The 19692-nt window shown below is 38.3% G+C and overlaps 2 protein-coding genes across 4 annotated transcripts in view; both read left to right on the top strand.

Annotated features, from left to right (window-relative positions):
* The window catches only part of LOC114902246 (histone H2A.Z), a 2709-nt gene extending 890 nt beyond the window's left edge, over positions 1 to 1819 (top strand). Inside the window, exons 2-5 of one of the 2 annotated variants that reach the window (XM_029234539.1) lie at positions 172 to 249; positions 532 to 645; positions 992 to 1121; positions 1359 to 1798. In XM_029234539.1, coding sequence (XP_029090372.1) covers positions 172 to 249; positions 532 to 645; positions 992 to 1121; positions 1359 to 1420 — 384 coding nt within the window. In that variant the 3' untranslated portion in view covers positions 1421 to 1798. Of the gene's footprint in view, positions 1 to 171; positions 250 to 531; positions 646 to 991; positions 1122 to 1358 lie in introns of both variants that reach the window. The other variant, XM_029234540.1, reaches the window with a different exon arrangement.
* Positions 1820 to 3251: 1432 nt separating this feature from the next.
* The window catches only part of DNAJB14 (DnaJ heat shock protein family (Hsp40) member B14), a 42980-nt gene continuing 26539 nt past the window's right edge, over positions 3252 to 19692 (top strand). Inside the window, exons 1-2 of one of the 2 annotated variants that reach the window (XM_029235166.1) lie at positions 3252 to 3522; positions 18768 to 18939. In XM_029235166.1, the coding sequence (XP_029090999.1) occupies positions 3390 to 3522; positions 18768 to 18939 (305 nt within the window). In that variant the 5' untranslated portion in view covers positions 3252 to 3389. The remainder of the gene's footprint in view (positions 3523 to 18767; positions 18940 to 19692) is intronic. The other variant, XM_029235167.1, reaches the window with a different exon arrangement.

Here is a 19692-nt window from a genome sequence, read left to right as displayed (position 1 = left end):
GCGGGTCGGGCGGGCGGGGTCGCCCTTGCGGCGCGCGGCGGGCCGAAGACCCCGGCTGGGCACGGGGCCGCGCTCGCGCCCGGGCCGCGCCGCGGTGGGGGAGGGGCGCGCCGCCCTGGTAATCCTATATTCTGCGTTCCTTCTTCGCTCGCGGGCGTGTGCGCGCCGCAGGCTGGCGGTAAGGCTGGGAAGGACTCCGGAAAGGCCAAGACAAAGGCGGTTTCCCGCTCGCAGAGAGCCGGTTTGCAGGTCAGTCAGTGGTGGTTCGTGCAGTCTGGGAATCGTGGCGTTTTTCTTTCCTCTCTTGTTTATCATCACGCTAGATGAGCGTTTCGTCTTTGCGTGGGTGATGGTGTCGCGACTTGGTTTACCGATACAATAAATATCAGGGAGGGGGGCGATCACGTGTGTGGGTGCTGGGGCGCGTTGCTGCACCAGCGTCCGTTCCCCTTGCTTTGGCGCGCGTATAATTTTACCGTCTTTGGCCCGTCTACCTTTGTGCATTTATGTTTGTGTATGCTAAAAATAAAGTTCCCGGTGGGCCGTATTCATCGACACCTGAAATCTAGGACGACCAGCCATGGACGTGTGGGCGCGACTGCCGCTGTGTACAGCGCAGCCATCCTGGAGTACCTCACCGCAGAGGTAAATGGGTGTACGCCTATAATCTGGGAAAGATTGGGGGGGGTGGGGGGAGGCGGCGGGAGGGAAGGAGGAAAGTGATGCAAGAAAACTCCCAGGCTCTAAACGCGGCGAGAAGCTTCTGACAACGCTAGAGGGGGCTGGTGTTCACGATGGGATCCTGCTGGGCTTGAGTTTGCGGCTTCAGGAAATAAAATTGCGTGCCCCCTTTATAGCTTTTGCGTATCTTGCTATTCAGGTAGTGGGGGAGATGACTCTTGGTAGATACACGTTCATGAGGCTTTGATTCTTGTCAGGATCTTGAAGATAAGGAAAGCGGGAAGGAGATTGATTACATTCTGTCTTCTAGGTACTTGAATTGGCAGGAAATGCATCAAAAGACTTGAAGGTAAAACGTATTACCCCTCGTCACTTGCAACTTGCTATTCGTGGAGATGAGGAATTGGACTCTCTCATCAAGGCTACAATTGCTGGTGGTGGTATGTAAATACTAAAATTTTAATTGCTTTAGAGAAAAGAATGCTTTAATTCCTACTAGTAATTTTCAGTCTAGAAGAGGACACAGTATAGTTTCAGTGATCTGTAGTATGGTTGCATCATGAAATTTGATATCTGTATGTATTTCTGAATTTTTACTCACATTTAAAGACGTCTTCCAAGTTGAACATTAAACTATCTTGGTTTTAAAGTACTATGTTATTTTATCCTTCTTCCAGGTGTCATTCCACACATCCACAAATCTCTGATTGGGAAGAAAGGACAACAGAAGACTGTCTAAAGGATGCCTGGATTCCTTATTATCTCAGGACTCTAAATACTCTTAACAGCTGTCCAGTGTTGGTGATTCCAGTGGACTGTATCTCTGTGAAAAACACAATTTTGCCTTTTTGTAATTCTATTTGAGCAAGTTGGAAGTTTAATTAGCTTTCCAACCAACCAAATTTCTGCATTCGAGTCTTAACCATATTTAAGTGTTACTGTGGCTTCAAAGAAGCTATTGATTCTGAAGTAGTGGGTTTTGATTGAGTTGACTGTTTTTAAAAAACTGTTTGGATTTTAATTGTGATGCAGAAGTTATAGTAACAAACATTTGGTTTTGTACAGACATTATTTCCACTCCGGTGGATAAGCTCAATAAAGGTCATATCCCAAACTAGTTGTGTATAAAATCTGCTTGATTATAATAGGAACAGCTTTGTTTTGAATAGGTATCTTATCCAGCAATAACCTAAGCACGTTTCTTTCCTTGAAATTAAACTCTTAATTCTGTACATCAGAGTCACAAGGCACAAGTATAATTTTTTTTTACTACTATGTAATGAACTGTTAAAACTTCAGCAGGAACCGGAACATGGGACAGGTTGCTGTTTTCTAGGTTAAGTTTGACCATCTCCGTTTGTTAGCTGTGTTTGCTGTTAGTGACAGCAGCACTACGCCAGAGCACTGTGGTGGAGTTGGTTGGGAGAGGTGGGGAGCAGGTAGGGGAGTCCTGTACGTAGCTCCCTCCACGGAAGGAACTTCCAGTTTAGACTGAGAATAGTGTTTCCTGTGTGCTGCAGGCTGTTTTGAAGGCTACTTGAATTAAATTGTTCAATACACGGTAACATCTTTGGGGGACGTGCTATTCCCGTTTTACAGAGAGGAATCAGGATTTTTATGAAAGTCCTGAGTTCATATTTGCTGGCATGGCTAACAATATCTCTACTGAGCATTGTGTGAAAATGGTTATTTTGTAGTACGGATCATTTCGACACTTGGTTCCTGGCAAGTTCTTAATTTTTGAAATTTGGAAGAGGACATTACCAAGCAAAAAGTGGGCCCTTTCCCTTCACTGAGGAGACCAACATGACATGGTACATCATTTCACAAGGGGTGATGTTAAAATGGAAGAAGGGAGAAAACCCAACAAGTGTACTTAATGTGATGGTAATACGCTCTCAAAGAGCTGATTTACGTCCTGTTTCGGTCATGAAGCCTTATTAGGGTTGTGGTTTTCACCAGAATAAGTGCAAACTACAAATTATGTAAGCGTTTGCTTTGTACCTCTTGGATGTACTAAGTTTAATGGCATCTGGGTCAGAAAAATGGTGTATCGCTGAAATACGGCAATGAAACAGGAGTGAGGGTCAAACTAAGCTCTCCTGGGCTTCCTGAACACCTGTGCCGGAAGCGCGGTCCTCACCTGACGGAATCCTCCCGAGGCTGGGGGCCCAGAGGCGGGGCCTTCGATCCCTGGGAATCTTCCTGAAAACGGACGTCCCCACCCCGACCTGTCGCCTGGCCGCTATAGGAAGGCGGGCTGCCGCCCGAGCGGGCCTCCCCGGGAGGTCAGAGGGCACGTCACTGCCGCTGCAGGCGGCCGGGTCCCCGCCTCGGCGGAACCCCCCGGCGGGCAGCCGGCCCGGTATCGCCCGCACCCCCGGCCCCCAGGTCGGTCGGCCCCGAGCCGGGCCGCGCCGGGCAGGGACCGCCGAGTCGGCTCGGGCGGTCGGGCCCGGGAGGTCAGTCCGGGGGCCGGGAGGGATGCGGCTCGAGCCGTAGCGGCCCGCGGGGGGCGGGGAGGCCGCCGAGAGGAGGCGGAGCCGCGAGCCCGCCAGCGCGCCGGGGCCCCGCCGCCGCGGTCGCCTGCGCTCCTCCCCGCTCGCCTCCGCACGCCCCCAACCCCGGCCAGCCTCGCCTCCTCGGCGACGGCGGCTTCCGCCTCTCGTCGCTGCGCTCCCGCAGGAAACGGAAGAAGGGCGCAAGCCATGGAGGGGAACCGGGATGAGGCGGAGAAATGTGTCGAGATCGCCCGGGAGGCCCTGAACGCCGGCAACCGCGAGAAGGCCCAGCGCTTCCTGCAGAAGGCCGAGAAGCTCTACCCACTGCCCTCGGCCCGCGGTGAGGCCCTCGGTCCCCTTCTTCCCCGGCCGGTCCCCGGGCCGCCGCGCAACCCGCCCCCGCCCCACCATCGCCCCTCTGGGAGCCGCAGGGCCCCCGGGCCCCACGACCCCGCCCGCCCGGCCCCCCGGACGGTCCTCCCCGACACACCCCCGCCCCGGCCCTGACCGACCCAGCCGGGCCCGCTGTGGACCGCCCGAGACTCCCTCCGCGCCAGCTTGCCTGCGAGATGCCGGGTCTCAGCCGGCAGGCGAGAGTTGCCGGTTCCCCGGTCGGTTTTCGTAAATGTCCAGCTGTCATTCTTCCAGGAGATTCGTCTGGTCCTGTCTTACCAGAGTGGGGCTTTATATCTGGGTGTGTGGGTGTGTGGCCCCCTCCCTCCTCATCTTCACCCCCAAATAAGGTCTAGGCCCCTAATGAAGTGAGAGGAACGGGGAACTCTTGGTGGTTACTGTAGATCCCTGGTTCCACCGCCTCTGGGGTAGGAAACACTGTTGCCAAAGCAAACGTTTTCGAACACCTGAGATGACATTGCTTTTCCGAGAGAGAGTTCTTTAGAAGAGAGGAGCACAAAAATGATAGAGTCAGGAATGATTTGCTAAGTAGTATCCGATTCGATAGCACCATAATTATCGGCAGATGAGGCACATGTTTAGGAATAGAGTACTGGACTTCCTTTAGTCGAAGTCCTGTTCTTGTCCTGCTTTCTAGGCTATAAAGTAATTATAGCCAGCATGTATTGAGTGCTTACAAAGTGTCTAGTGTTTTACATGAATTGTTTCATTTACTCCCCAGAACAATCCTAGGATTCATTTGACCAGGTTTACTCATAGGGAAACAGACTTTTTGATGAATGAATGAATGAGTAAATGAAAGAAAATAACTTACCCAAGGTCAGACAGTAATTAGTAACAAAGTCAGAATACTACTTGAGCTCTCTAGCTCCAAAAGGCCCTTCACCACTACACTGCATTGTCTGGCCGATAGGATAATGTTTTCACTTGAGGTTCAAGATATTTCCAGGTTAAGACAAATATCAGTAAGTCAGTAAGAATGTGGGGAGACCTGTTTCATTTTGTTGTTGTTTCCTTAATTCTTTTCTACATTGTTAAAGCCCTTGCATTCCGTACTTTTCTCTATCCTTTTCATTACACTGCTGTTAAGTACTGTACCAGGAAGGACAGGAGAGGGAAATGAAAGAAAAGATAGTGATTTTTTGTTTTTAGTGTGGCAAAAACACAACAAAATTTAGCAACTTAACCATTTTTAAGTGTATAGTTCAGTCGTGTTAACCATTTTCACATTGTGGTACAACAGATCTCCAAAATTTTGTCTTACAAAACTAAAACTCTATGCCAATTAAATGATTCCCCATTTCCCTACCCACCCAGCCCCTGGCAACCACCACTGTAATTTCATTTAAAAATTTGGCTACTATAGATAACTTATATAAGTGGAATTATATAGTACTTGCCTTTTTTGACTGGCTTATTTAACTTAGCATAGTGTCCCTGAAGTTCATCCATGTTGTAGCATAAATATAACAGGAGTTCCTTTTTGAAGGCGGTGTAATATTCTGTTGCGTATATATGCACCACATTTTTGGCATCCATTCATCATCTATGAATAGATTGTAGTTTCCATATCTTAGCTACTGTGAATAATGCTGCTATGAACATGGGTGTGCAAATACCTCTTTGTGATCCTGCTTTCACTTCTTTTGGATATATACCCAGAAATGGAATTGCTGGATCATATTGGTAATTCTGTTTTCACTTTTTTTGAGGAAATGCCATACTGTTTTCCATAGCAGTTAACGCCATTTTACATTCCTGCCAACAGTGCACAAGAGTTCCAGTTTCTCCACATCCTCACCAACACTTGTTATTTTCTGTTTGTTTGCATTTTGGTTTTTGATAGTGGCCATCCTGGCAAGTGTGTGGTGATATCTCATTGTGGTTTTGATTTGCATTTCTCTAACAATTAGTGATGTTGAGCATCTTTTTATTTGCTTGTTGGCCATTTTTATATCATTTTTTGAGAAATATCTATTCAAGTCCTTTGCCCATTTTTAAATTAGGTTATTTTTTTGTTGTCGAGTTGTAGGAGTTCTTTATATATTCTGGATATTAACTCCTTATCAGATATGTGATTTGCAGATTTTTTTCTCCCATTTTGTAGGTTGTCTTTCATTCTGTTGTTTCCTTTGATGTACAGGAGTTTTTTAAGTTTGATATAGGGCCATTTGTCTATTTTTGCTTTTATTGCCTGTGCTTTTGGTTTCATATCCAAGAAATCATTGCCCAGAGTTAAAATTTTTTGAATTTCTCAACTGTATGACCGCATGATTTCATTTAGTCATTGTCTAGTCTTAGAGGGACAGTTTTAACATTGAGCATGTAACCACTTGAGACAGAATACCTTGGCTTTTGAAGCCTTGCCCAAAACTAGCTTGTAACCTTAATCTTGGGCAAGTTAGATAACCTTTCTAGCTTTTAGCATTTTTGTCTACAAAATGGGACAATAAGGTACCGATTTTATAGGGCTATTATGAGAATTAAATGAGTTAATACATGGAAGGCATTTAACAGCACTCAATTATTTTGGTATCATTTCCATTTAACAAGTGTGAGGCTTTGAGAATTTTTAAACTTGTAGTCTGTAATTCTATCATACAAGCAACTTGAATCAATCTGCTAATACTAAAGATACTGTAAGATATCAAAGCACAACACGTTGCTCTTAAAGTCATGAACATAGGGAAAATTAAGAAAATAACAGTGAAAGTTAATAGTACAGTGTATTGCACGGCAATATGTGATTACCAAATAAAGTGGTTGATTACAGTTGTGGTGTAGTCTGAAGACCTTATTCAGGTGGAGACTTTGCCTCTGACAGCTTTATAACCAGGGATGAGTTGCTTAACGTTGCCAAACCTTGTTTAGTTATGAGTAAATGGAAGATTTCATCACAGGGCCCCTGTGAACATTAGCTAAGTCACATGCAAATACTTAAAGTGTATTTCACATAGAATGTTCTCAGAAGATGTTTATTGGAATAATTTAAGAATTCAGGGGAGGGAAAGATCTAGAACATTTGTATAAGTTTCTGATAAAATATTTAATGTAAAAGGGAATTGAAGCTATTGGTTAAAATGGAATTTAAAATTTTTATACCTGAATTTCACCCATTCTAGACTACCCTCAAATCCTTGTAACTCAGAGTTTTGATGAATGTGTTTTCATGCTAAGATAGGCAAAATAAAACATTGCATTTTGATTTATCTTATTTTTATATAGTGAATGAGAAGATGTAAGACTAAGTTCTAGCTAAATTCCAGAATTTTTGTCCTCTTTACATTTTATTCTTGCCAGGTGAGAAGTCTGATTGATAAACCACTTTAAAAAGCTGGCAGGAGTTTCCCTTGAGGAAAAGCATCTTCAACTGAGTCTAGGACATTGTTGCTTTCTAAGTATTTAGTTGAGAATATTATTTTACAGTTTATTTATTGCAGTGGACTTCTAAGCAAATTGAATTTTACAGCTTTCAAATATTTTCATACTGTGACTTTGGTTTATGTTTGAAAGGATGATATATGTATATGTCTACTACATAGGACATATAAATATTCTGGAAAAGTAATGTCAGCATGCGAAAGTAAATTGCATTTTAGTTTCTTAAACTGTATATTTATTGGATTATTGATATGTTTTGGATTTTTACAGAGATACAGTCTCACTGTTTTAATTCTTTACATTGGTATTTTAATACTTTGGTGTTTCATACTAATTGGCAGGCAGTTTGAAGTATAGATTTTTTTTTTCAGAGAAAAGCATTGTAATTGTTTTCAAGAAGTTCATAGTAATTTGAACCAAATGGCAGCCTCCGGCTTCAAAAAAGGCCATCCTGTGTCTACTTTATTGAATGGATAACTCACATATAATTTGCAGCATCTGTCTGCACAATAGCAATGAAAATAGTCCTCTTTTTATTTTTCCCCTCAGATGAGACATATGTTTGTAGATTTTTCTTCTTTTTTTTTTGCTGCATTATTTTTAAATTTAAATCTGATAAAAAATTCAAAGTTCTGTCCTCCTTTGTCACACTTAAATTGGTAAAATAAAGCTTTTAAAACTGTCACTTCACATCTGTAGTATTATCCAGCCTATTCCTTTCAAGACAATTCCGTTTTCTTCTGTTTCTGACTTAATCAAAATTTAGTGACAAGTGTAAATTATACATTCAGAACAGTTATTTTGATAGCACCAAGTGTTATAAAATGATCTCCAAATTTCAGCTAATAACCAAACTATTTCAGACATTATAGTTGAAGAAAGAATACTGAATTTGGTTTGAGCCTTAATTTAATGGTTTTGTGCCCCTACATCCATAACTGTCTTTCTGATCCTCAATTTCCTCATCTATAAAATGGGGATATATTTATTCAACAAATATTTACTGAATCCATACTTCTTTGTGGCAGGCACTGTTCTAGGAACTAGGGTGTCAGTGAACAATAAGACAGAGTTCTTCTCCTCTGGGAGCTTACATTCTACAAGAATGAAATAGGAAGTATCTGCTGGACACAAAAATGGCTCAATTCCTGTCATTCCCCTTTCCTTTCCTGGGCCGCAGTTTTATCTGTAGTCTTCACAGGATTATTATAAGGTTATTTTATTAAGAGCTATAAGAATTTCACGTATTACTATTGAATACTATGGCAAAAGTATTTGGATGGTGCCTTGGAGTTAACAATATAGTATTCGTCTCTTTTCTGTCATTTTTTAATTACCTATTTAAGCATAAAATAATTACCTTAAATTAGGATTAATCTCTGTTTGGATTCAACTACTCATTCCCTTCTTAGTTAACATGTAGTTCTCCTTGCCTTGCACTTATTCCTTGTATTATTTATGTATATAGTTGTTCCTCTCCGTTGTCAGGAACTATTTTAATGTTAATCATCTTTTCTACTCATAGGGTGTCTAACAGTGTTTTGCATATAGTTGTGGCATCTGTAAAGCCTAGATTTTCTGGAATAATACTTGTTTATATAATTTTATTCCCTTATCAATGAAGACAATTTGTTAAATAAATAAATGAAAAAGTTATAGCTGTAAGCCTTTTCATGGTAATATATTCACAAGTGAAGTTTTTCCATATCGGACAGGTGTGCAAAAATGTATGTATAAGGGTTGTCACTGTAGCAAAAATTTGGAAAGAGTCCATCAGTGGGAATTGATTAAATAAATTGCATTGCATTCATATACTATGCACCTATTAAAAACGATGATGTGCCTCAGTAATTTTCCATCCACTGACCCACCTCATCCTGCTTATTGGCTACAAATTCCCAGCTGTCTTAATGAATTCAGAGTTCAGCCTGCTCTCTCTCCCCTATTGCAATAGTTCTGAATAAGGTCTTAAAAAATAAAGATGATGTGGACCTAGATTTATTGCTCTAAAGTGGTATATACATTGAATTATGAACTTAATAAAGGTAGGCTACAATCATATGTAGATTATTCTAATTTTGTTTCAGAATATATAAAAAACTAGACAGCTAGCCAACTAGAGTAACTAGACTTAAATATACCAAAATGGTTGAGTGATTTTTTTTCTTGTGTGGGATTTATAAGTGATCTTCACTTTGTTATGTCTTTTTTAATGAGCTGAACAACATTACTTTTATAATCACACAAATAAAAGCTATTTCCAGTTTGTGAGGAGGAAGGAAAAAAATCCTTTTTTCAAATCATGTGTTCTTAGTTTAGGTTTTGTTAGTGATGGACATTATATATAACAGGTGTGCAGCAGAACCTTATGAAATAAAAACAGATCTTGGTTTTTCACTTTTGGATTATCCACATAACCATTTTTAATACTATATTTACTTTTCCACTGGTCCTTAATGCGGAGTATACTTAAAGTAAGTACAAATTACATTAAAACCACAAGCAAAGCTGTTTGTCTGGAAAGTGAACACATAAAATAAGGTTGCATAGTTTTAAAACCAAAAGTAAATGTAATCTGGTTTATAAGTACTGTATCTGCCCAATTAATATTTGTAATACTGCACATTATTGTAGTAACTGAGATCTCATATGATAGCTAAGACATTTAATAAATCAGAAAAGGCCAATGTGTTCTAAATTCTGGCAGTATTTGAAACTGAATCCATTACCTTCTCAGGCATTGGTTCCAGTGATTGTTAATCCAGAAAACCTTGCTGATTCCATTTTTAAGATGATAAAACTGGATAGTGAGACCCAGAGGTAATGGAACTTGTCCAAATTTTCACTCTTCTGGAGCCAAAGAGTGCTTGGCGTGAGTGCATGTATACACACAGCCATTGTTAAGCACAGTTCCTATGCATGAAATTGTAGAAAGATTTTCAGTATCATAATAGCTTGAAAATTTAAAGCAACTGTATGATCCTGCTTTAACAATATCTAGCATCTAGCTTTTAACATGGAGGATGTCCATGAGAGAATGTGTTTGTGCTAAGAATGAAAGGGAATGTACAGATAACTCCTAATTAGCATGCATAGGGACTTTGTGGCCACCTGCAAATATAAACACATATAACCACTTTCACATCTGGCTTTAACCATTTTTAAAAAATAATTTTTCTTTTATTGGCTGAAATACTTCTATAAAGAGACACTTTCCCCTCACCTGTCTTAGGGTTACACAGTGTTGCAGTTCATATAGGAAAGGCAGGATATGATAAGTGCTTGACAGCTTTTATCAGTTTTCAAGAAAAGGAGTTGGCTCCCCTTTTCCAAAGGCAGATAATATTATTTTTTAGATCTGGCCAGTGGCAACACCTTTAGGTTAGCTCCTGAGTCCTATAGACACATTCGCAATAGTCTTTAATAGTTTCCTTTCTCTGGTATAACAGAAAGTTTCAGGTTCCTCTTATATATTCCCTATACTAGACCTGGAATCAACCATATCTCCAGTAAGCCCTGGTTTCTTTTAGTGGAAAATGGTGTTTCAGTATCACAATCTGGTACTAAGGATGCTGTGGCTAATAGATTGTTCATTGTTTCTGAGCCTTTTCAGTGTACAGACTAGGGAATTTTTTTTTAAGTTAAAACAGCTTAATAAGTTTATACTAGTAAGTCCAATTCAAGTTAAGCACTTTGGGGTGTTTAAACTTTTCTCACTTCTATTTGTTTTTTTGCTTCCACAGTAATCCTGGTTTTAAGGCCATGGCAAATGATAGACTGTGTCATGATTATTTATTTGCTTTATGCCACATCATATACATAATAGTTTCAGTGTAATATTACCAATACTACCTCACTGATAAAAATTACTGAAAAGTTATATTTTCTTTTCATATACTCTATTTTCCCTCCATATTTTAGCTTTTAGAAAATTCTGAAATACTTTCCAATTTATAGAAAAGTCTTAAAAATAGTGTAGACTTCCCTATGTACATTTCACTCAGGCTTCCTATTTGATAAAATTTTACTGCATTTGCTTTATCCTGCCCTCCCTCTCTCTCCCTGCTATCTCTCCCCCACCCACACACATACACAATTTGTTCTTATTATATTTTTTCCTGAACCAATTAAGAGTAAGTTGTAGACATGATGTCCTGTTACCCCTAAATAATTCAGTGTATGTTTTTTAAGACAAGGACACTCTTACATAACAACAGTATAACCATCAGATTCATGAAATTAATGCATGTACCTCGTTCAGATTCTGCCAGTTCTCCCAGTTATGTTTTTGATAGCAAAAAGGACATATGTTGCATTTATTTGGAATATTTTGTTCTCTAGATATCTTTTTTCTTTTTTTTTATATTGGAGTATAGTTGACTAACAATTGCTTGTTTAATCAAACAATTAACAACATTATGTTAGTTTCAGGTGTAGAGCAAAGTGATTTATTTATACATATACGTGTATCTATTCTTTTTTCAAATTCTTTTCCCATTTAGGTTGTTACAGAGTATTGAGCAGAGTTCCCTGTGCTATGCAGTAGGTCCTTGTTGGTGATCTGTTCTAAATATAGCCATGTGTACATGTCAATCCCAAACTCTCAATCCATCCCTCCCCAACCCCAGCCCCTCGTAACCAAACCATAAGTTCATTCTCTAAGTCTGTGAGTTTGTTTCTGTTTTGTAAATAAGCTCATTTGTATCATCTTTTTTAGATTTCGCATGTAAGCGATATCACATGATATTTGTCTTTCTCTGTCTGACTTACTTCACTTAGTATGATAATCTCCAGGTCCATCCATGTTGCTGCAAATGACATTACTTCATTCTTTTTTAATGGCTGAGTAATATTCCATTGTATATATGTACCACATCTTCTTTATCCATTCACCTATCAATGTACATTTAGGTTGCTTCTGTGTCTTGGCTATTGTAAACAGTGCTGCAATGAACATTGGGGTGCATGTATCCTTTTGAACCATGTTTTTCTCTGGATATATGCCCAGGAGTGGGAGTGGGATTGCTGGATCATACGGTAGCTCTATTATTAGTTTCTTGAGGAACCTCCATACTGTTCTCCATAGCAGCTGTACCAATTTACATCCCCTGTCTTTTCTTTCTTGATCTCGGCATTTTTGATGAGTGCAGACCAGATATTTAATAGAATTTCCCTCAATTTGGGTTTGGCTGACATTTCCTCTTATGAATCTTTGGCAGGCATACCATGTTCTTAGTGTAACTTATCAGGAGACATGTTATGTTGATTTGGTCCTTACTGGTGAGGTTAACTTTGATCACTTGGTGAAGTTGGTGATTACCAGGTTTCTCCACTCTAAACTTACATTTTTCCCCCCTCTTGTAATTAATAAATATTTTGTGGGAAAATACTTTGAAACTGTAAATGTCCTGTTCCACAACAAACTTTCACTCTTCTTTTAGCATCCATTGATGATTCTTTTCAGAATAAATTTCTGATGGTTGCCACATGTTGGTTTTTTATTCCATTATTTCTTCTGCAGTTTATTAGTTGGCACTCAACTTTATTTATTAGTATGGATTCATGGATTCCTATTTAATCCATTATTATCGTTACTCATTTTGATGCTCAGATTGCCTCAGATTTAGTCAGTAGGAGCCCCTTCAGGCTGGCTGCTATGTCTTTTTGACATGTCCTCATCATTCTTTGAACTTCCTTACTTTCTGGCACAAAAAAGTTTTCAGGCTTACGTTTTACTTTCTCTGCCCTGGGAATCAGTTCTCTCCCCAGGAGTCCTGATTCTTTCTAGTGGATAATGGTACTTAGAAACTAAGATATAGACACTTGATAAGCTCGTTGCTACAGGTATGTCATTGCCTCTAGGTCCTCTTGGTAGAGCTAAGAAATATATGTATGGGGACTTCCTGGTGGCACAGTGGTTAAGAATCCACTTGCCAATGCAGGGGACACGGGTTTGATCCCTGGTCTGCGAAGATCCCACATGCCGTGGAGCAACTAAACGCATGCACCACAACGACTGAGCCTGCACTCTAGAGCCTGTGAGCCACAATTACTGAGCCCACGTGCCTAGAACCTGTGCTCTGCAACAAAAGAAGCCACTGCAATGACAAGTCTGCGCTCCACAACAAAGAGTAGCCCCCTCTTGCCACAACTAGAGAAAGCTGGCGTGCAGCAATGAAGACCCAATGCTGCCAAAAATAAATAAATAAATCTTAAAAAAAGAAATATATGTATGTATGAATGCATGTATGTGTGTGTATGTTGCATGTATGTATGTGTATGTATATCTCTGTGTTATATGTGTTTGTGGGTATACACATGCCTGTAGTAATTTAATCTATATTAATTTTGCAGTCTGTGCAAAGATTCACACACCTCCGTTTGAAGTCCACAGGGTTCATTCTAACCTGTGTTTTCATATTTGTAATTCCATTTTCTTTGTTTTTTTAAAATTTTATTTTATTTATTTATTTTTGGCTGTGTTGGGTCTTCGCTCCCGTGTGTGGGCCCTCTCCAGCTGCGGTGAGTGGGGGCCACTGCTCGCTGTGGCGTGCGTGCCTCTCACTGCGGTGGCCTCTCCTGCTGCAGAGCACGAACTATAGGCACACAGGCTTCAGCAGTTGTGGTGCACGGGCTCAGTAGTTGTGGCTTGCGGGCTCCAGAGTGCAGCCTCAGTAGTTGTGGTGCATGGGCCTAGCAGCTCCGTGGCATGTGGGATCCTCGTGGACAAGGGCTTGAACCCACGTCCCCTGCATAGGCTGGCGGACTCCCAACCACTGTGCCACTAAGGAAGCCCCCTGTAATTCCATTTTCTGAGAGTAAGAAATGTGGCTCCCGTTATTATCAATTTACTTATTTGTTCATTTTTCCCCCTGTATGTAATGAGTTGCATTTTTGATCCCATTGGTGCAGGCCTATCAAGCTTAGCCATGCTTTTGGCTATGAGTTCTTCCTTGGTCCCAATAAGTTCCTTTGGTCCAGGCTTCAGCTGCCAAATGAAAATGAAAGGAAGAGAAAACAAATGATCTTTTTTTTACAAGTAAAAGGAAAGACAGAGGAATCCTACCATTTAAAAAATATTTGAACCTATCTACAGTGTCAGAGCATATTATTACTACATACTATGTGCTCTCTTTTAATTGTAGTTCAGTTTTAACTCAATAGGTCACTGTACATTTAATGTTCACCATCAGTCCTTATGTCATTGTATGTCTAATTTTGGATTTCTAAAGCCTGTTCTCTAGTAGATTTCTAGGAAGGCCTTGTGGGAACTATGCTCCCTAAGTTCTGGAATGTGGAAAACAGTTCAGCTGTGGGTCTTAATGCTTGAAGTTAGTGAGGGATACAAAATCCTTGATTCAAATTTTCTTTCTTTGGGTATCTAAATATATATTTTTATTGTTTTATGCAAGTACTACTGATGAGCAAAGTCTGATGACAATCTGATTTTCTTTATAAGAGAATAAGCCATTTGATCTTTTTGACTAGATGCTCAATTAATTTTACTAGAGTATATCTTAATGTTGGTTTTTCTGGGTCAGTATTCTTAGGTACATGATTGGCCCTTTCATTATGTGGTTTCAGATGTTTTTATTTTTGTATCAGAAAAGTTTTCTCCAATTATTGTTATATTGGTTATATTTCCTTTATTTTTCTTCTTCAGGACTCATTATATGTATGTTGGATCTTCTTTAACAATCTTTGATATTTGCCATTTTCTTTCTAATTTTTTGCCTTTTTCATTTGTTTTAGTTAAAAAATTGTACTTTTTATGTTCTCTTTCATTTACACAGCAGTTCTGTTGTGTTTATTCACTCTTTGTTTCTTCTAGTTTAATTCTTCTTTTTTGAATTGATTTTTCCATTTCTTTTTTTTTTGTCTCCTGAGTTTTATCACCTAAGCTATGGGTAGATAGTTTGGGGGGGTTTAATTCTAATTTATGTTGTTCTTTTGTATTGTGAATAATTTTTAAAAGTCTTTTCAGCTTGTTTTGAAATAGTAGGTTATAGTGTTTACCTATTTTGTTGGCAAGTCTTTGTGGTGTGCTTTCATTGTGTTCAGAGATTTATCCTGTTCTTTTTTTTTTTAATGTAACTTTGTATCAGATTTCGCTTCTGTCATTTTCTTTTATTCATTTTTATGTGAAGTTAGTTAGCCTTTCTAAATACACAGAGATCTTCTCCAGTTTCTGTGTAATGTTTGAAAGTATGTCACCTTGCTATATAAGATCTCCTCATTCCTTTCTCCTTCCCCACTTTATCTGGAATTTCGCTTTTCTTTTTTTTCTATTGCCTCTCGTCTCTTCAATTTGGATCCTGTTCCCAGCAGTTTCTCCTTGGTGTGACTTTGTTCTGGAGGAGAGCTTTGACTGATTAGTTTTGAGAATTGTAGTGACTGGATGCCCTTAAGAGTTTATTGTGAACCCTTTCAATCATATGCTATTTTAGTGAGCAAAACCCATTACTTTTTATTCACTTTTCTCATTTTCACCTGCTCTGCTTCATAGAGAGTCCCTGTTGGCTATTTTGCAGTTATTTTGTTCTGTGGACTGGTAAAATGCCCTGTTACTGTCCTCTGCTTTTTCCTGCACAGATGATACTACCCACATAGATCTTGTAGCTATTGGTGGCTTGTCCCCACCTTCTTGTATTTTGGGATTTTGTACATGAGGTTTTCATTTTGCTGTCTAATTGCTCTAATTTATGAGGTTTAAAATGTAAGCTGTTGTCGTCCCAGAATTTCCACAAAATTTTTCATATTAAAAAGTTGTGAACTACTACCCACTAGACCGTGCTGGCTTCTGCTCTCAAGGTTAATGTGATTGCATTAAATATGAACTAAACTATAGTTAAAAATTAACTATATGTTATTCTTATATTGTTAATAACTACTAGATTGGTGTCTAATTAAGAGCCTTTCTGTACCATCTACAGCTAGATTGTTATAAAAACTGAATATCATATGTCTTTGGTGACCTCTTGAATGCATTAGCTAGGAAAAAGATATGGAAGAAATTTCTCATATGTAAAATATTAAGAATAATTATCAGGAGTTCCCTGGTGGTCTAGTGGTTAGGATTCAGCAGTTTCACTGCTGTGGCCTGGGTTTAGTCTTTTGTCAGGGAACTGAGATCCCACAAGCCGTGTGGCAATGACAATGCTGGATTTTAAAATATATATATATAACAGCTTTACTGAGATGTAACTCACATACCTTACAATTCATTCAATTAAAGTATACCATTCAGTGGGTTCACAGAGTTGTGCAACCATAACAGCAATTAATTTTAGAACATTTTCTTCATCACAGAAAGAAACCTCATACTCACTAGCAATGACTCCTCATTTCTCCCCAATTCTATTCTTCTCTCCCCAGTAACCCTTGGCAACAACTGATCTTTCTGTCTCTGTAGATTTGCCTATTCTATACATTCCATATAAATGGAATCATACAATATGTGGTCTTTTGTGACTGGCTTTTTTCACTTAGCATGTTTTCAAGGTTCATCCATGTTGTAGCATATATCAATACTTCATTTTTTAAATTGTCAAATAATATTCCATTATATGGACATATCACATTTTATTTATCTGTTCATAATTTGATGGACATTTCAATTGTTTCAACTTTTTTCTATTATGAGCAATACTCTTATGAACATTTGTGAACCAGTTTTTGTATACATGTATGTTTTCATTTCTCTTGGGTATACACCCAGGGATAAGATTGTTGGGTCAAATAGTAACTATATGTTTAATCTTTTAAAGAACTACCAGGTGATTTTTCAAAGTGGACATAGCATTTTACATTACCATCAGCAATGTATAAGGGTTCCCATTTTTCCATATTCTTGCCAACACTTGTTATTGTCCATCTTGTTGATGATAGTCATCCTAGTGGATGTAAAGTGGTATCTCATTGTAGTTTTAATTTTCATTTGCCTAGTGGATATCGTTGCGCAACTTTTCATGTACTTATTGATCACTTGTATATCTATTTTGGAGAATGTCTATTCAGATCCTTTACCCATTTTTAATTGAGTTTTTGGTCCTTTTACTATTGAATTGTAAGAATCCTTTATATATTCTAGATATATGTCTCTTTCAGATATATGATTTTGTAAATATTTTTTCACATTCTGTGGATTGTCTTTTTACTTTATTGATGATATTCTCTGAGGGGCAAAAGTTTTCAATTTTGATAAGGTCCAGTTTCTCTGTTTTTTCTTTTGCCACTTAATTTGTCAAATCTAAGAATTTTGGACTAAATCAAAGTCACAAAGATCTACTCCTATAGTTTCTTCTAAGAGTTTTATAGTTTTAGCTCTTACATATAGGTGTGTGATCTATTTTGAGTTAATTTTTGTGTATGGTGTGAAGAAGGGGTCCAGATTCATTGTTTTTCATATAGCTCTCCAGTTGTGCCAGCACCATTTGATGACCCACAAAATCTGATATGTAGTATGTTCATTTTTCTCATTTTTCTTCAATTCCATTTTCTTGTTTATATTATGATTGTTTCTCTGATACATGAGTTTTTCTAGACTCTTCTCCTTTCCAACCCATTTGTGATCTAGTTACATTTTTGTAATTGATTTCTCACTTAAATGCATTTTGCTCAGAGATTGTAGTATATTATAATACTAATTATTTGAGATTTGAAGAGGATAATATTATGGTCTAGTTATAACGTAGTCAATTTTCATTCCTTGTGTGCCTGTAAAGAATGAATATTCACATTTGTTGGATATAATTACTTTATGTTTCTTAGATCAAACTTGATAAATTAGAAGTTTATGTCATTTGTATCCTTAGTAATTATTTAATCGACCCAGTGTCAGCTTTGGATTAAAAGTGTGTTAAAATCTTTTACTGTCAAGGTGGGTTTCTCTGTTTTTTCCTTTTAGTTCTGTTGATTTTATTTTTTCAATGTTTAGTTTTAACTCATTGTGGGAAGTTTCAAGCATACCCAAAAGGAGAGAGAATAGTTTAATCAGTCCCTCCCACCCTCCCATCTTTAATCATTATGAATATACATGGCCATTCTTATTTCATATATTCTCTCTACCCTCTTCTGTGCCTCTCCAGTATTTTCTAGGAGATCCTAGACATATACTGTTGCTTTATGGACTCAGTTTAGATTTACTCACACATTACCACAGTGTTTGTTCCACAGTATTTGGACCTCATGATGTCCATTCCCTTTTACATCTCAGCCTGTCTGCAAGCATTTTCCTTTTGTTCAAAATACGTATTTTAAGTATCTTCTAGTGAAATCTTGGTGGTAAATTTTCTCAGTTTTTGTTTGTTTGAAAATGTTTTTATTTTAATCTTATCTAATTTTCAGAAAATTAGTGCAGAACTCAAGTTGACAGTTATTCTCCCTAAGTATTTTGAAGATATTACTCACTTAGCTGCCATTGTTGCTGCTGAGAAATAAATAGGAAGTCTAATTTCTGTTTCTTTTTAGGTAATCTCATTGGCTACTTTAAGGACTATCTTTTTCTTTGGTATTCTGCAGTTTCACCATGATGTGACAAATAAAAGTATGTCATAAGTTATTGGATGATAGTAATTTTGAGTTACTAACATTAAACTTCTTAATATTCTACTTCTAAATGGTGATCAGTAGTCTGTCAACAGCTAAGTACATAAGGGAATGCTTGCTATTTATTTTAAAAGACCCTATGGTGTATCTTTCTGAAGTACACAATTTGTCAGCTTTATAACTTTTTTCTCAAGACCATGTGTATGTAAACAGAGATAGTATGCTTTCTGTATCTTTCCACAGCGCTATTGGAAATAATTATGAAAAATGGAAGCACTGCTGGAAATAGCCCTCATTGCCGAAAACCGTCAGGTAGTAGTGATCAAAGCAAGCCTAACTGCACAAAGGACAGCTACTCTGGTAGTGGTGAAAGTGGAAAAGGCTACACCAAAGACCAAGTAGATGGAGTTCTCAGGTAGGAATAAATAACTTATGTGTCCATTATAACTGATATTAATATAAGTTTAATGTCGTAACACCTAAAAAATGGGTTTGGATTATAATTCAGTAGCAGAACAGACATTGAGGAATTGAACTCTGGGTGTCTTATGCTTTATATTCTTTATGAAATCAGTCTGTAAATTACCAACTCTGGAAGTTTCCGTCTTTTAAAGTAACTATAAGCCACAAAGCTACTTACAGAAAGAAGTTTTTTGAGGCAAATTGTTTCAATTTTTGACACAGTACAGTGTTTAGATAACAATATTGAAAGAGGATAAAGAATTGTTTTGTCATATGTATATATATATGAAAGCAGGAGAATTTCATATGAGAAGAAGATTGAGGGCAACTGCAGCAGCATTTTCAATTTCCTACTTATATTAATGAAGGATAGTTTTTTTTTCTGTTTATATTCTTTCTTTAAGGCTATCTTTATACATATGCAAACACTATAACGTCCTCTCCTTTTAATATTTTTCTTACTCTGATCATTCTGTCTGTGTTTTAGTTTTACTTCATGATACACTTCTACTTAAAGCAGAAGAATTAGGTAGAATTGGAAAATTATAAACTGGGTTTTGGAGATTGACTTATTAATTTTATAATTAAGAAAAGATTTTCTGGAAAAAAAATGAACTTCTGAGTATGAAACACTAGAGAAAATACTGTTATGGTCTCCTGCTGTAGCTTAAGGAAACTGTATTGATGTTGTACTGAAATTGCTGTC

Source organism: Monodon monoceros, unplaced genomic scaffold, assembly GCF_005190385.1.
Source record: "Monodon monoceros isolate NGI ecotype Baffin Bay Population unplaced genomic scaffold, NGI_Narwhal_1 Super_Scaffold_20, whole genome shotgun sequence".
In the NCBI taxonomy this organism is placed as follows: domain Eukaryota; kingdom Metazoa; phylum Chordata; class Mammalia; order Artiodactyla; family Monodontidae; genus Monodon; species Monodon monoceros.
Note: the sequence above shows the minus strand (reverse complement) of the source record. Positions and strands in the feature narration are given on the sequence as shown.